Source organism: Rattus norvegicus, chromosome 5 (assembly GCF_036323735.1).
Source record: "Rattus norvegicus strain BN/NHsdMcwi chromosome 5, GRCr8, whole genome shotgun sequence".
Taxonomy (NCBI): Eukaryota; Metazoa; Chordata; class Mammalia; order Rodentia; family Muridae; genus Rattus; species Rattus norvegicus.
This window is the reverse complement of record NC_086023.1, coordinates 154,526,861-154,544,420: the sequence shown is the minus strand read 5'-3', so window position 1 is coordinate 154,544,420 and position 17,560 is coordinate 154,526,861. Positions and strand designations below refer to the sequence as shown.

Genomic DNA, 17,560 nt, shown 5'->3' with positions numbered 1-17,560 from the left:
ATATTCTTAGAAGGGTGGCAGAAGCTGAGGAGTGTTGTGGGTGTCCTGTGTCACTCACTGACTTACTCCCTTGAGGCAGGAGGGTCTCTCACTAAGTCAGAAGGTTGCCATTTGGGCCAGGATAACAGAATTTGCCTGACTATTCCCTCTCCCTTCATTTCAGTGCTGCCATAGGCACACATGATGATGCCCAGCCTTTACAGAGTTTTGGGGATTTGAACTCAGATCCCTGTGCTTATATAGCATGCACCGTTACACACTGAGCCATCTTCCCAGCCCTGTCTTTAATTTTAGAAAATTCTCAGAAATGGTACATGCTCCTGTGTGCTCATGTCTCCATCTAGGATGCCCAGCCGATGTCTGTCAGGCTTGTATTGTGTCTTCTACAGTCTTAGCTTTCCTTTCCTATTTCCTGTCTTCTTGGTTCTACTGTCTGCTGTGAGTAGCTGTCCCAGACTTCTCTTCAAATGAGGACCTTTCTGTCTAAGCTGTTCAGCAGTGAATGGATTTTTGTGACTAGTTCCCTTGGTGTGGTGTGGTGTGGTGTGTGTGTGTGTGTGTGTGTGTGTGTGTGTGTGTGTGTGTCCTTTGATGTGTTTGTACCTTGTATTCATGGTATTGCCTGCTTTGCCTGCTATGTCTCATCCTGTTGCTTTAGTTTTTATTTTCATTCACTACTGTGTATATCTGCCCGTGTCTGCCTCAGTGCAGGCTGTTTCCTGTGTGGTGGCCTGTCTTCCGTGGTGTACACTTTCCATTTCTGCTTATCTATTCTCTCAGTCATGGACGTTTCCAATCCCTCTCATCTCTGTACCAAGCTCAGTGAGGCTCGTTTCCTAGTGGGCCTGTGTGTGTCCTCAGGAGAATGCTTCCCAGGCTGCAAGCATGTGTGTACTGCCTGACTCTGAGCTCTTTACCCGACTGCCATCCTAGAACAGTGTGGATGGCAGACCCACCAGTGCTCCCTGAACCCAGTTCTGCTACGCGTTTCTATTTGATTTTGAAGAAACCGAGCACCTCCTGAGCCTTAGTCTTCTCATCAGTGAAAGAGGATAATGTTAGTGTCTGCCACTAACATGGAATACTGTGTGCGTCTTAGGTGTTAGGGAACAGAAGGCGTTGATAAGCAGAATGGCTCATTCTGTCATACCATCACTGCCTGGCAGTCATTTCGCTTGCCCTTCCCTGCACATTCCATTTTCCCCCTAGGATTATTGGACTTTGGTATATTTTTTAGTTATAAATCCCTTGATGCCTTTAAACTTTGCAGATGTTATCTCCCACTTGTGAATCTGCGTAGAGTTCTGTTGACATCTATACACACAAAATACAAGCCCTCCAGTTTCTTTTAGGGCATCATTTAAGAAGCCTTTTCTTACTCTCACTTCAAAGGTCCCCTCTGAAACGTTCTTCTGATACTTGCTCACCCGGCCTTCTTCACGTGCTCTGTGGTGGCAAACATCCTTTCTGGGTTTTTCTGTTTCTCTGTGTGTGTCTCTTTGCTTCGGTTATGAAAGTTGTCCAGTTTCTTCTGATGCATTCCAGAGACAAGTTTTTGTGTTAATTTCTCAGACTGGGATTCCTGGAAGACACAGAATGCTTGCCGTGCCTATGAGGTGTGTGGCTCCCTGCATCAGGTCTGGATGACTAGGGCCTGATGTCAACTTCCTGGTGCTCAGTGCTGCTTTAGCATGGGGGGATGGGCCTGGGCCCTGGGCTTCATGCAGGGTCTCAATTCCTGCTCCCTGTCCTTGGTCTGCTGGAAGCCACATCTCTTGCCTGCATTACTGCAGTGTCCTTCAAGTCCAGAGCCTGTGCGGGAGCTCGGAAGCCCAGGGGCACCGGTCTCAACTCCCATTTGCTATCCCAGCTTTGATTTGACGTCTCTTTCATTCTCAGGTGCCTGGGGACTTTCTTTAACTTGACTATGTATTTTAAAAGCACTTCTGTGGGTTTTATCCAGCATTTCTGTATGTCTGTAGTGGTAGAAAAGATGACTTTATATCACCTCAGTGTGCTGTTTTGCCAAAGGTCGGTTCTGAAATTAGCAGTCCTGTTAGTTTTAGTATTTTTACTTTTAATACATTTCTTAAATAGCCCTTGCCTGTCCTTGAATGTTTTGGGCCATAACTACCTCCATTCTCTTTTTATTGATCAATTCTACCACATTGCTAGCATCCATACTCACTGTGTGATGTGCTTCCAAAGGACCTGGGCTCAATTCCTAGCACCCAGATGGTGGCTTACAGCCGTCTATAACTCCAGTTCCAGAGGCTCCAACACTCTCTTCTGGCCTCCGTGGGCATTGTAGTCCTGTGATACACATACATACATGCAGGCAAAACACCCACACAAATAGCATAAATGTGAATAAAAATGTTTTTCCTCTCCCGTTTTTTAAAAGTGATCCTATAATTTGATTGATTTGTTCTTACTCTGCTTGACTGCTTATTCATCAACTCACTGCATTATTTTTTCTTTTTACTTGTTGATAAGACTATTCAATAGTTTGACTACAAGGATCCTGTGGGCAGTGCTTACATTTTAAATTTCCTGCATGTTTTCTTTTGCTCTAAGTAGCATGAGATGGAGACAGGTTCCCACGCTGTGCCTGCTGCTCCTGCTTCGCAGCCCTCTGCGCTGAGAAACACACAGAACTTTCTCCTCTGTGGCATTTGTGCAGCCCTGACTGGGCTGGCATTGTTATGTAGACTTGGGGTGACCCTCTGCTTCCTTGCTGCTGGGGTGCAGGCCTGTATCGCTACTGAAGCCCAGGTACCTCTTTGTAACATAAATGTTAAAACCACCTCACAGGTACTCAGGCGGTCGCGCTAATGCTCCCAGCCACCCTCTTTAAGGAAATCGAGGTTATAGGAACTGACAGATGTCAGCCACCGAGGTGTGGGTGAGGGGCGGGATGGCTACAAGTGGGAAATAACTCTACAGTCTCTTGGGAACGACTCTGTAGGATTTACTCTGTGCCTGAGTGTTTTGCCTGCATGAATGTCTGTGTGCTTTGTTTGTACCTGGTGCCTGTGGAGGCCAGAAGAGGGCATCATATCCCCTGGGACTGGTTACAGGTAGGAATAAGCACTGCTGGCGCTCTAGGAGGGAGAACTCACGAGAGTGTGCAGGGTGCTCCATGACGGGGTGCTCAGCCCTCATCCCTTCATTGGCCAGGGTCAGGCTTTCCTGACCTTGCTTGTTTGGCGGGGGCTTTTGCATGGGGCCTCTGTTCCTGTGATTTTCTGCTTCTGCCTGACACCCATCTTAGGGAGCAACTGTCTCTCCTCTAATCGAGGTTTCTCCGTCATTCAGCTTCTTGATTAGTGTCGGGACCATGTGTCTTACATGCCCTCCACATACACCCTGAAGCCTGCACTGCAGGAGATGCCAAGAGAAGCAGCCATGATTATTGAACAAAGACAGCCACTATTTCTCTTCTTTTTAAAGAGGGATTCTCCACCTTCTCTTACCCCATGGAGATACTACAGTTTTGTCTTCAGTATAGAGTCTGCAAACCCAAACCTGAGCTGTGCCCTCATCACCTGTCTTCTTCAGTGTTATCTGGACCGTCCTGTCAGCAACCTGCAGTGTTGCTTCTCCTCATGCCATTCAGTTCCTGAAGCACTTGACTCTCCTTCTGTTTCCGCCTCTCATTGGTTTTTCTGGATCTCTTTCATGGTAGACTCTGCCTTTAGAATTATCCTCCTTAAATTCTGTAGAAACACCACTGAAATAACATATTTAAAATACACCTTTGATCATGTGACTTCCTACCACAAATCTCTTTAGTGGCTTCTCTTTGCCTTTAAGAGAAAACCCAGGTTCTTCCATGTGGCCTGCTCACCACTGTGCACAGATAGATCCCCATCTGCCTCTCCAGACCCATCTCTTGACTCTCCCAGTTCCTCGTCATGTTGTAACACCGCTGATCCATTCACAGCCTTCCTCCACCCCAGACCCCTGCTAGGGGGACTCTTCTTACCTGTGTGCCTTCTGCAGGCTGCACTGCATGAACCGTCTCAGCCCTTGCCATCCACTTACCTTCTCGTCTTTTAAGATGCAGCTCAGAGAGCTGGAGAGATGGCTCAGTGTGTAAATGTCTTTGCTACACACCATGAGGGCCTGCATTTAGATATCTATGTAGCACTCTCCATAGATATCCCTGGGACATCTCTACTCCCAGCACCTACTGTGGGGAGATTGGAGGTGGAGACAGTAGAGTCTCTGGAAAGTCATGGACCAAGTAGGCTGGTATTTGCATTCACATACATGAATATACATACATCCTACACACACACACACACACACACACACACACACACACACACACACACACAGAGTCAATACTCTTTCTCCAAGCTTTACTCCGACTCCTGGGCTCCTGTGTCCAAATCCAGGTTGTTATGTGCATATTACAAATGCCCATCATTATATTTCCCTCTGATTGGTGTTTCCTTCTACCACGTCATCAGCGGTATTGTGTGAGGCAGCACTTTAAGCACTGAGAGACAGCAGGCTGTAAAGACCCTCTCCCAGTAAAGCTTAGGCATTACCTAGGAGACAAGTAAGGCACGGCCACCACATCACATACCTGTAGGTAATGTGTGATAGCTGAAAGCAGGGCAGGACAAGGTGCGGACAGTGACCCTGACCAAGTGTTCTCCCCTGGAGATGTTCTGGACATGACCATTTTGGATCTGTTTGGAGACTTGAGGATAGACCCCTGAATATAAACACAGTATTCATTCTTGTTTCTTGTGCACTTGTCTGTGTCATTACACACAGATACTTGTCAGTACACTGGAGTGTTGACTGATCCTGTATCTGTGACACCAAGTCGGTGCCATTTCATTTGCAGCCAGCAATGGTAGCACACGGCTGCAAACTGATATCCTATTATCTCAGTGGTTTGGGAGGCAGCGGCAAGAGGACCAGCTTGAACCACATAAAGAAAGACACTGTCTCAGAAGCCCAACAAACAGAGAGGATGAAGTGGTTTCTGACTCTGAAGCAGTTCAGATTACACATGTTCTACCTGTGCAGCCCTCGAGCACTAAGCGGATGGAGGTGAGCGCACCAGCCTGGCATGCATGTAAGGAACCCTGTGGCTGCTGTGTGCTCTGTGCGATCCTAAGTCAGCAAAGAAGGCAGTGCTTAGAGATGAGAGCGGAGGAAGAATGTGGCAATGCAGAGGCAGCCAGTGGTAGTTAGATCACGGTGTGGTTCATTATAAGAACCTTGACTTTGATCTGACACTGAAGCCTTTGAGGCATTTGTGCAAAGAAATGCTGGGCTCTGACTGTGTGCTAAGTAGATCACTCTGGGTGTGTTGAATAGAAGGTAAGACAGGAAGAGTTATGGAGATCACTTATGAAATTATTGCAGAAATCCTGATAGTTGGGGATGGTGATTTAGACGGCCGTAAGGAATGAGAGGTGCTAAGACTTACATATATGCAAGTAGAACCAGTGGGGTTTTGAAAGATTGGATCTAGTATATGAGGAAACACCAGCATCAGGTTACTATGGGTTTTTATTTCTAGTTTTATTTTATTTTATGTGTATAAGTGTTTGGTCTGCATGAATGCCTGCATACTACATGCATGTTTGGTAGCCTTGGAGGTCAAAGGAGGGCTTCAGATGCCCTGGAACTGGAGTTACAGACAGTTGTGAGCTACCACATAGACGCTAGGAATCAAACTTGGGTGTCTAGAAGAGCAGCCAGTGCTTTTAACTGCTGAGCCATCTCTTCAGCCCCCATTATAGGGTTTTGGTGTGAACAGTTAGGATGGGATTTTGGGAAGTGGGGAAGATGGCAGGGAGCTTTGGAGTCATAAAGTTTCAGAAGCCTTTTAGGTTTCCATGTGGAAGGTTGAGAAAGAACACAGGAAGTTGATATACTGTGTGTTGAAACCAGGAGTTAAAAGAAGCTTGAGCTGGAGAGGTAATGAATGCCCAGCAAAGGGCACAGGGAGGCCTGGCCAGTGAGCCAGTGGAAGCATGAACCACATGGCAAGTATGTACGGGGGAGGGTGATGGTCCCTGCCCAGTGCTATGACAGCTGAGCACTGACTGGGACATCGTATGTCCAGTCTCTGTGTCTTTCTCTCCTGCTGGCTGGTACTCCTGGGGATGGGGGTGGGGGGGTAGGAGGGGAATACAGCAGTTACAGCTCCCAGATCAGCCAGTAGTGGTGACAGGCCTTTCCACAATTGGTTTTCCCTCAGCTACTCTGTGGAATGGGGAAGGGAAGGTGGCTCCTCTCTAGAGTCACCATGAGGTTCCGGTGAGACTGTGAATGTAGAGCACTAAGCATGGTTCCCGCCTAACTAGTCACATAACTGTTATAGTTATGAGTAATTCAGGAGGTACCTGTACCTCCCTGCTGAGAACACGGATGGATGGATGGATGGATGGATGGATGGATGGATGGATGGATGGATGGATTGCTGTTATTGGATGAGTGAATTGTCCTTTGGTTTGTTGAGCATCTCCCCCTAGGCCTTTCTTTCCTGAATGCCTGTTTGTTTAACATAGTCCTTTATGGGTCTCTCTAGGACTTGGTGGAGTCTGAAGGTCTAGAGGAAGGGTTCGAGGGTGGCCCACACCATGGAACTCCCTAACTACAGCCAGCAGCTGCTTCTGCAGCTCTACGCCCTGTGCAAGGAGCAGCGGTTCTGTGATTGCACCATTTCCATCGGCAACATCTACTTCAGGGCCCACAAGCCAGTCCTGGCAGCAGCCAGCCTCCTGTTCAAAACCCTGCTGGATAGCACAGATGCCATCTCCATTGATGCATCAGTGGTGAGCCCTGAAGAGTTTGCCCTCTTGTTAGAAATGACATATACCGGCAAGCTACCTGTGGGCAAGCACAACTTCTCCAAGATCATCTCCTTAGCAGATAGCCTGCAGATGTTTGACGTGGCTGTTTGTTGTAAAAATCTTCTGACCAACCTCGTAAACTGCTCTGTCCAGGGGCAGGTGGTAAGGGATATCTCAGTGCTGTCCTCAGAGGCAGGTGGCAAGGAATCAGAGAAGCCTCAAGTAGAAGTCCTTTCCTCTGAAGGTGCTGGGGAGCCCTCTTCTTCCCTGGAAGTTTCTGCCATGCCAGCAGGCACTGAGAAAGCCAAGACCCAGGAAGTAATTCACATGGTTACTCAAGAGATAAGTGCAGACCCTCCCATTGCCCAGGAGGTTCAGGTGGCTGCAGAGATCACAGGGGCAACTCCTCACACAACCGAAGTTTGTTCCCCTCTCCCTGCTGGACAGATCCCAAGTGAGGCAAAGGCAGCCAGTACAGAAGCAGGTACCAATCATTTGCTTTTGTATTTCATTTTATTTAAATTTGTATTTAATTGAAGTATATACTTCTATTGCCGGTTACAGTATTTGGTGGGTTTTATTTTTTGAAATTCTTTGTTTTGTTGTTTGTTATTTTGGAACTGAGTCCCTCTGTGAAGTCCCAGCTGACTTGGAACTCACCATATAGACCAGGTTGGTCTCTAACTCATGGCAATCCTCCTGTCTCTGCTTCCCAAGTGTTGGGGTTACAGGCATGCATCACCATGCCCCACAAATGTTTCATTTCACTGATAATTTGCCAAAGGTCACCATTAGATAGAAACCCACAGTATACTGCAGCCCATTGCTGGATCTTCTTTTCAAGTGGCTTGTCTGTTGGTATTGAGAGCTGAAGTGGGCTACAGAGCAGAGAAACAGTACTGAGACAGCAATGCCCTGCTTGCCAGAGTGACCCAGGACTGTCACCAGATAGATGGTGTGTAGGGGGAAACCTCAAGATGCTGACAAACTGCTTGTCTCTTGTGTGCTAGGTGGGCCTTCTGTGACTGAGGGCTCTCCTCAGCTGAAAAACTGCTTTTTTGTTTTTGTTTTTGTTTTTACCATTTCAAGTATGAAAGCCCTCGGTTATTTCTTTCTTGTTTTCACTCAGGGTGTGAGAGGAAGCAGGACCAACTGACTCTCCTGCTAGAATATGAAAGTGTCTTCTCAAGTGCAGCCTTGCTCACCCCGGACATGCTGAGGAGACTGGAAGGATGCTCTGAGATTGAAGGGCCTCAGAAGGAGGTAGGTGCCCTGAGCTTCATTTGTGTCACCATCTCTGGAGTCCAAGTCAGCGTCCCTCACAGGTGAGAAAGAGGGACATGTAAGCCACCCACATGAAATGGCCTCCCTCCCTTCCCGGAAGAGCTGGCCTGAAAGGCTGCCAGGTGCTGTGCTTCCAAAGGACACTGTGTTGTGATCACATGAAAGTCAAACTTCTTTTTCCATCAATTTTTTTTTGTCTTGTTCTTGAGACAGGGCCTTGCTCTGTAGCCCAGCCTGGCCTTGAACCCCATTCTACTTCAGGCTCCCAAGTGCTAGGATTTCAGGTGTGTACCACGATGCCCAGACTATCACCATTTTTGTTGTTGTTGTTGTTGTTGTTGTTGTTGTTGTTGTTGTTGTTGTTGTGAGACAGGGGGTCACTATGTAGCCCTGGTTGGACTAGAACATGCTATGTAGACCAGGCTGACCTCCAGCTCACAGACATCCACCTGCTTCTGCCTTTTAACATGGGTACACCACGCCCGACATTATAACCAGTTTTGAGCCATAATCATACCATTCCTTTCCAGTTAATTAAGGATAAACTGACGCAGAAAGGTGGTCTCAGATAACTCCAAATCAGGGAAGTAGATCTCAGAACACGTACAGAGTATTTCATAGAAGCACACAGCAAGTGGCATCTCCTGGGGAATATAGTGGCCCTTTCAGACATTGAAAACTCAGTAATAAACATTTGTTTGGTAATGCTATGCTAAACTTGATAAATAATTTATCTCATTTAATCCTCACAGAAATTATGCTTCTATTTTTTGACCTGTTTTATGGCTGAGAATACAAAGAGGTAATACAGCTTGGTAAAGGCACTGAGCGCATAGAACTCAGAACCAGACCACAAACCCAGGGACTCTGACTGTTCTGTGTGGTACTGAGGGTAGAGCTGGGCCTTCCCTGTGTGTGAAGTACTCTACCACCCAGTACCATCAGCCGGAATTCTGACGGAGAGAGCTGCGCACTAAATTATCCTGATTCCAGCAGGGCAGAAGTGACCCATATGTGTGTGTAAACACTTCGCCTGACAGGAAACCGCCAGATGGTTGTCACGCTGTGTTTTAGCTGCCCTTTTCTGTTTTCAGGCAGGCAACCGAGACCCATCCCCACCTGTGCTCTGCACACCTTACCCTGCAGGGTTCATGCCACAGGCACTTAGAACCCACCTGCTTCCTTTGTCAGCCTGCATCCCCCTGCGGAGCGCTCAGCAGGCGGGCCCAGCAGGGGGGGCGGATCTGCTGGGGCCTCGCTGCTGCAGGCATGTTAACTGCTAATTCCGCCAGTAAATGCCTGCCAGCCGTTCATTGTTTTCCTGGCTCATTGTAGGTTACTTTTTAGAAAATAAATTCAAGATTCTGTATTGATTTTAACCCTGTTAATAAATAGTTGGCCACAGTCATAAATGACTGCCTTGAGAGCTATGCTTTCTACTAAGTCGACCCTGATGCCTTTTTCCAGGGTTGGGGGGGTTGGGAGGGTGGGATTCAAGTTGTAAGTCCCTGGCACCCTTTGTCTGATCGCCCTGAAGGTCATTATGCTTTTCTATTTTCTGCACTTGCGTGTTCTCTCCACAGCTTTCTCCACCTTTGTCATTGGTTTTTACGTTGATAATGTCTGGACGCACCTGGTCATGTTCTCCTTCTGGGTGTCTCTCGCTATGAGGCTCTTTGTAACCCTTGTGTTTGTTTGAGTTGTGTCTTCACTCTTTTTGGATAACACTCTACCTAAAAGTGCCCATTCCAAGAGCCAGAGACATGGGCCCAAGGGTTAAGAGTGCTCACTACTCTTGCAGAGGACCTGGGTTTAGTTCCCAGGCCACAAATGGAGGCTCGCAACCGTCCGTAATGCTGGCCTATGTGGGCATGTCATGGACAAACAGGATACATACATACATGCAGGCAGAACACTCATACGTAAAAGAAAAATAAATTACAAAAACCATATCTTTTATGTGAATCTGTCGAACACTTCCTTTATTCTTTCTTCTCTTCCTAGTTCCTGTTCTGATTTTCTGATGGCAGTAACTTTAGCAGTGTTTGGGAAAGCCCGAGTTCTGGTGGAGATCATTGTAGGCGTATGTTAGTTTTTCGAGTTTGGAGGTCAGAGCGCCAGCTAACAAACCATGTGGCGGCTGTATTTAAAACTGCTATAGCCGTAATTCAGCTTCAGACTTCAGAAAGAAGGGAACAGTCTCTAAGAGCATGGGGTTAGATTAAATATTAGGGCAGAGGAGGGAGCCAGGGAAAGGTCTTGCCTAGTAAGCACAGGAACTGCATTTGATGCCCAGCACTGCAGAAATGAATTACTGAGTAGGTTTAGGCTGGGGAGTGGCCATGCACCAGGGTCTCCCGCTCCTGTTCCTCTCAGGCAGCTGTAGGAGGTGCACTTGGCTGCCGAGCACAGCGTATGTTCAGGTGCAGTTTGCTCTATGTCCAGAGGCCATGTCCCAGGCAAGGTAGACGTGCAGTACCCAATCTTCTCATGGCCTTTGGCAATCCACCCCCCACTCACCTTCCCCGATGCTTTAACCTTTTCTATTCACAACCCCTCTTTGCTTGAGAAAGTTTATGTGACCCTGGGAATACAAGTTTAGAAAATGTATGTAGGGCTGGAGAGATGGCTCAGTGATTAAGAGCACTGACTGTTCTTCTAAAGGCCCTGAGTTCAAATCCCAGCAACCATGTGGTGGCTCACAACCATGGGATCTGATGCCCTCTTCTGTTGTGTCTGAAGACAGCTACTTATATACATAAAATAAATAAATAAATCTTTTAAAAAAAAGAAAAGAAAATGTATGTAAATCTAACATTTATTGGTAGTAAATCACCAAGAACTTTACTTTAAAATAACTGTTTGGTGTACAGTGCTTTCGTCATTTATTACAGACAGAAGTAGATCTGCATACTAATGAGATAGGTGTCCTTTTCATGTAGAGAGTTACATCTTGGCTGACTATTTGGTACTACAAGATGCAGGGAGCGTCCGCAGCTCTTTCAGAGTTGATGAGTACCTGGTCTTCACAGTCCTGAGTGCAGAGAGAGCTTCTTCACACAACTGACAAGAGTACATTTAGGGCCATTTCAGAGATGGTGTGAAATCCTGTCCTAATCCCAAGCCAAAATTCATTTAACCTGTTTTAAAAAATAAAAGTCAGCAATTTAAACAGCAACTTGAAACATAAGCCTTCTAACAGAACACAACCCTTGATGCACTAATTCAGTGCTCACAGAGAGAACTGTGGGTGAGAAACATGCAAAGTCTTTGTTTCCCATAAACCACTTCTCTCTTTAAGCAGAGACCTTGGTGAGAGCAGCAGAATCCCTGTAGCTCCGAGCAGCAATGGTCCTGACTCAGAGCTGGTGTGCCTGACACAGCGTCTGAGCCTGGCAAGCCAGTGTGTGCAAAACAATCTGTACACGATGTGCATTCAGAACCAAGGCCACGGTGAAGTCATGCTGTCAGACCAAGCACAGAACCCTGCCAGAAACACGGCAGAGTCATTGTCTCCATTTGATCTAAACTTTGGTTCTCCTATTGTTGCATGTTCAGAAACATTTTGTTACCAAATCTTTTGTAACTTCCCCACTACACACACACACACACACACACACACACACACACACACACACACACACAGGAATTTAACCCTTGTTGGGCCAGGCTCTAGGTAACCACCAATTTGCTGGTGAGTGTGTGTTTTCTAGTATTACAGAGATGGAGCTGGGGCAGGTAGGGTCTGCTGCCTTAGCATACTTTGTGGAGACCCTGCCATTCTATTGTTCTTTCCTCCTCTCTGGATAATGGTCTGCTGCAAGGCTAACAGTTTGTTTGCCCAGCTTGACAACCTCCTCGTGACCTTGATCAACCTCATCTTTATGAGGTTTCATTTCTCACTATAAAATGGCTGTGTCACCAGGTACTATAGGGTCATCATGACATAATTAGGCTTATTTATGTGGTATTCTCCATAAAGTGCCAGGCACCCAGCAGGAGCTCAGTTGGTAGCAACTGCCGCCTTGGTTTGTAATTACCTCAGTGCTCCTTGACCTAAACAGTCTCTAGGCCCCCTTTTCCTTGAGTGCGCTATGGTGTCCTAGTGCTGTGTGCTTTACACTGACATGTGAGATGTTTGCAGTGGTGGCCCCAGGCTGAGGCTGTAAAGCCTCTGTTGACAGAGGTGCCAACCTCTGAATCGCAGTGCCAGGGTCTTTGGCAAAGTCCTCGGTCTCTCCAGGACAATGGTGTGTTCTGCATGGTCTAGAATGCTTGTTAAGATGTGAGCCTCCAGAGGGTCTGATTCCCAGGCTGTGGTAGAGCGTGGGAATCTGCCTTTAGCAAGATACCCAGTGGGCTCCCACCCTGGTACCTGTGGGCCATGGACCACTCTTGAGAAACACTGCTGAGGTTAGTAACCTCCAGACTCCTACAGTGAGAACAGAGAACATGATGCCTGTGTCCTGAAAAGTGTCCTTCATTCAGCAGACGTTCTCAGAGCAACTGGTCTGAGCCCGGCAGCTCTGATCCCTGTCATTACCGATCACTTCTCCAGGTCCTTCCGAGAGGCTAGCTAGCTCCTGGGTGGAGTCTTGCTGTAAGGCTCCCACCATGAATATTCAAGAAGTGTTCCCTGGAACAGCATGTTTTAAGTTCTAGTACAGCTACAGGGTTTGGCTTTTGTCATTGCTGTTGCTGTTTTTCCTGTTCGCACATTTAAGCTCCCAAGGAGTTTTGAATGTTTTGTTGTTTCTGTTGTGATGTAACTTGACGCCATTAAAAACTTTGGTCTTTTGAGTCCTGCTGCCATTGGTGAGTGGCACTGGGTTCTGGTTGAGACACAGATGTAGGGTATACAAGTGACCTGGACTGAGCTCAGGGAAGGACTTGGGCTCCTGGTGCCCTGGTAGCTTTATCTCCCAAGCTACCCGATGAAAGGCGGCAAAGCCACTCCCTAAGCAATGATCGCTGAAACATGTGAGGCAGGGCACTGCACTCAGTCCCACAGCTGGAACTGATCATGCCGAGCCTTCTGGGGCAGGTGTGTGAAGCACCTCCTGCCAGTCGGTGCCCAGTCTAACAGCCACTACCGTGGGAAAAAGCAAGCAGTGACTTCTGGCTGAATAAAGCATGATTCAAGCCAGCCCACACTTTCTTCAGTTTGTGCCAAAACTTTTAATTGTCTTCCTCCTCTACTCCTAGCCATGTCCCTGCTTTTAATTAATTGTGTATATAGCAAAGTTTTCTTTGTCAAGAATAAGGAGCTAACTTTTCCACTATTGATCTCTGGGCTGCCTGATTCACCTTCGCTTTATGTCCTAGAAAGACTCCTGGAACTGAGGGCCGAGTAGCTGTGTTCTTCGTCAGCTCCATGTCAAAGGCAAGCTAGTTTCCCCTTCTGAGAATCTGATGTCTCAGGGGTGGCCCTGCTCTGCCTTGTCCCCTGGCACAGCTTTTTGTTGTCTTAAGGACAGCGCTTATTGGCTGGGGTGACTCACACAGGTCAATGAGAGGTGAACGGCTGCTGGTGTTTTTGCAGATCTTGACCATTGGCTCAGCAAGTCTGGGCCCCACAGCTACAGAAAGGCTGCAGTCATAGGGAAAGGTTCAGTTAAACCTGGCATGGGTGCCTGCTGCGTACCAGTCTCCAGAGTAATCGCATAGACAAAGAAAGATGGCGTGTATATTGTCCATGTTCCACTCAGTGTTCAGTGCTGGTTCCGGTAAGTCCAGTAGCATCCAGATTAGATGCATTTACCCTGTCACCTTCGGCAAGTTCCTTAGCCTCTCCGTGCTCACCTAGAGCAGCAGGAATGCATCTTGGAATAGCGTGAGGAGTAAAGTACACAGCAAGTCCACACTCAGGCTAGGACGACGTGGAACTATTATGGTCTGTATTATGCTTTATTTTCATTTATTTTGGTGCTAGTGATTGAGGATGCTCTGCAGGCTCCCTACCGGTGAGCTCCACCCAGCCCTGTCTTCATCATTATTTCTGCCCCCTGGCTCTCAGCATCAAAGGGAGAGAGAGCCTTAGTGCACAAGATTGTCACCCAAACAAATATAAAAGGCCTGGGTGGAAACAGTTGAGATAATCGCATAAGTCCAGAGAAAAGCCCTGAGTGAAGGGACAGATTGGATGGTTTTCCTGTGTCAGAGAAGGGAAACTAACTACCTCATCTTTAAATACGTCCACCTGCATCTCACTTGGTAACACTGACTACATGTGAACATATGTCAACATGAATTTACTGGAGTACCTTTAACCCCTTAAGAATCAAGGTGACAAGGTTGTATTTCATTGGGATCTTTGAGTTCTGTTACATGGCTGCAGCCCCGTGCAACATAGCACACCCTCTTGGCATTCCCGTGCCGGGTGAGCCCAGCTGCTATTGCAGGAAGGGCTGGCTGCCCTGCAGGCGGCCTGCAAGCCTGGAGTGCCAGCTCTGATGTGGATGCCCACTCAGTACAGGAATGAAGGGCAGGCCTGCCCCCTCATCAGCCCACTCCTGCTTCTCCTCCCAGGTGGTCAGCCAGCACCACTGCCGAGCAGTGAAGTTAACAAATGTTTTAATTTCACCGCTCAGTAGTTCTGCAAAGGGAGAGACAGCAGAGAGGATAATGAGAAGCACTTCAGAAGCCACTGATGGTGGGAACTCCATTCCCCTCAACTCAGATGATAATGCCAGACACAGTGGATGCCCAGAGAGAATTTGAACTATTCAGAGAGCCATAGGCGAACAAAGGAAGCAGCCTGGCCTGGGATAGAATAAGGCGACTGTGTGATATCAGTAAGAAAGGAAGGGGGGGAGGAAAAATAGAGGAAGCAGTGTGTTTACCCAGGGAGTTAGTCGTGAAGAGCAACTGTGAGCTAACTCTTCTTGTATGAGATTCACTGTAGCATTCAGCAGCCTGGAAATAGCGAGCACTTATCCCTCGGGTTCTGCAAGTCACGAGTCTGGGTGGCACCTGGCTGGTCCTTGACTTGAGTCTCACAAGGCTGTAGCTGGAGTATCAGCCAGCTACTGCTGTCTCCAGGCTCAGTGGCAGAGTGTCTTCTATGCTGTCCCCAGGACCTTAGCAAGCTCCAGAAGGTGTGCTTTCATACCACACTCTGCTGCAATTGGACTTGTGCCTTCTTCTAGTCACCTCTTCCTAGGGCAGTTCAAATATGGCGGCTTGCACCTCCCAGAGCAAGGCAGAGAGCAACAACAGGTGCGCAGAGCAAGTCCACGCTTACACTGTCACATGCACACCTGTGCTCATGGTCCAGACAGAAGAGCATAGTGACCTACCTCCCAGAGGTTTACCATGGTCTCGTCTTGAGAAGTAAGTCACGTGGTTCAGCCTAAGGGTGTAGATATCTGAATGCTGAAGTCATGGGAGCTGTTTTTCATGCTCTTGACCCCAGGGTTCCTACTGCTGTCAGTGAGCGATGTTCTAAAGAGACGGTAGACCAACTAACAAAAGCGCGGGAAGTTGAACTAATTTGGCCAAAGAGGGTTTAAGCATTCGCCTGATGTCTTTATTTCTTGTTCCTTGTTTTTAAAGTAGAAGATATGTTACCTAAGGTTATAGTAAGATCTTTATGTAGTTTTTTTGATGTGTGTGTACCTGCACACATGCAGTGTGTGTTCAGATGCCTGCAGAAGCCAGAAGCCTCAGGATCCCCTAGAACTAGAGTTACAGGTGGTTGTGGACTTCCCAACATGGATGCTGGGGACTGAGCTCTGGCTCTCTCCAAGAGCAGCAAGTGCTGTGAGCCAAGGAAGGATTATTGACCTAAGTTTTGTCCACGCTTACTTTTGGAGATGAACAGAAACCATAAGAAATCCTCATGTATATGAGAAGTATACATGCAACTGTGTGCATGGACTTATGTTTTGGTGACCTCGTGTTTTCGAAATAAATTTTTGCTAAAATAGAAATATTAACTCTATCTTCTCGTTAACTCTACTTTCTCACATTTACACAGAGGTGTTCTCTCAGACCAAAGAGAGGCTTTTGATGTTGTTGTTTTGCCACTGGGGTGGCTGATATTTTGCTGTGATCTAAAGTACTCATTTGTTCTGTGACTCTGAGACCTGGATGTAAGGCATATCTCACAGATTTGTGTGGCTCTAGGTTGGAAGAGAGGACTGGAGATTGAGCCTTTTTACAGGATTGTCTGGGAGAGAAAAAAATAGTTGACAGGAGGCTGGGGACAGCAAGACTGTGTGACAGTTCCCTGTCTCCTCAAAACAATGTTTCAAGCCAGTCTTAGGTCCTGCTATGGTTGTGGATTTGGGAGAAGTCTGAAAGTGGCTGGCCACAAACACGGGTTTTTAACCACAGTGCTTCAGTGTTGCCGATGTCAGGGAGCTATGGTACCAAGGCTGATGATGCCAAGTGATATTGGAAGGTCAGGTGACACGTGCTGAGAGGCAAGGCAGGCTGTGTGTGAGTGTTGGTTCCAGAAGAAACTTTGACACTTTCCTTCCTAGAGCAGAAGCAGTGTTACCATGGGGTAATTAATATGAGAATCATGTTCTCTGACAGCTGGCACCTATAAGCCAACACATTGTTAGCTTTATTACAGAATATAGCTAAATGTAATAAGGCCCATGTCTTTCTAAATAGTCTATCATTCAGAATGTAAATGACTTAAAGTGTTCTTTTTCCTAACTCGCAGATTTTAATTGCATTCTCAAATAGTAAAATGACAGTTCATTCAATTTGAAATTCAGATAGCCTTGCCTGAGAAACACCCAGTGTCATAAGATTCAGGAAGGTATAATTAGGCAAGAAGTGCATTGCATTTGTTAAAAGTATCCTGTACGCCTACTATGTGCCAGGCTGTGTTTCTTGCTGTGACTGTAGAGCCCTGGAAGCAATATAGCAGCCTTCTTAAAGTGTCAGTGTAGAAAACAGTAATGAAACAGCTACAGCATATGTGTCCAGTGCAGAGGAGAGCCACGGAGAGGTGGGCCTGTGGAGGTTGGGCTGGTTAAGTTGCCCTGTCTTCAAGCTGGCACGGTGGGTAAAGGGCTGATGGAGAGGTGTGAGGGTCAAGGTGTCAGAGCCCTCACGCTACACAGGTCGTTCTCAGAGGCAATTAATCTCTCCGTGTGTGCTTGGTTCACAGACCGTAATGGAATGTCTCGAGGCCGAAGGAGGAGGCTCAGCATTCCAGAGAATCCTGGACAAAGTGCATGATGGGAGCCTGGATGTGCAGGTGGCCCTGTCTCTGATGAGACTATGCCAGGAGTCCACACCTGCAGAGAAAGTGTCTCAGATTGAAGGTAGGAGGGCCTCTGACCGCCTGGGTGACCCCGATTAGAGTTTCAGCCAGTAATGTGTATCGTTGGTGGCTTTCATATAGGTTCTTGTGCCAGCCCAGAAGCTGCATGTTAAATATGCAGAGGCTCCTTGTGCGTCTCCATTCCTGCCCTAGTTATCTAGGCTGC

General features: G+C 47.3%; 1 protein-coding gene across 14 annotated transcripts in view; it reads left to right on the top strand.

The window, feature by feature from the left end:
• The window catches only part of Zbtb40 (zinc finger and BTB domain containing 40), a 69,439-nt gene that overhangs the window by 24,970 nt on the left and 26,909 nt on the right, over positions 1-17,560 (top strand). For 10 of the 14 annotated variants that reach the window (XM_039110414.2, XM_006239232.5, XM_039110412.2 and 7 more), the window contains 3 exons: positions 6,563-7,311; positions 7,957-8,090; positions 17,239-17,395. In XM_039110414.2, the coding sequence (XP_038966342.1) occupies positions 6,615-7,311; positions 7,957-8,090; positions 17,239-17,395 (988 nt within the window). In that variant the 5' untranslated portion in view covers positions 6,563-6,614. Of the gene's footprint in view, positions 1-4,864; positions 5,074-6,562; positions 7,312-7,956; positions 8,091-17,238; positions 17,396-17,560 lie in introns of all 14 variants that reach the window. The other 4 variants (XM_039110417.2, XM_039110411.2, XM_039110416.2 and 1 more) reach the window with 1 other exon arrangement.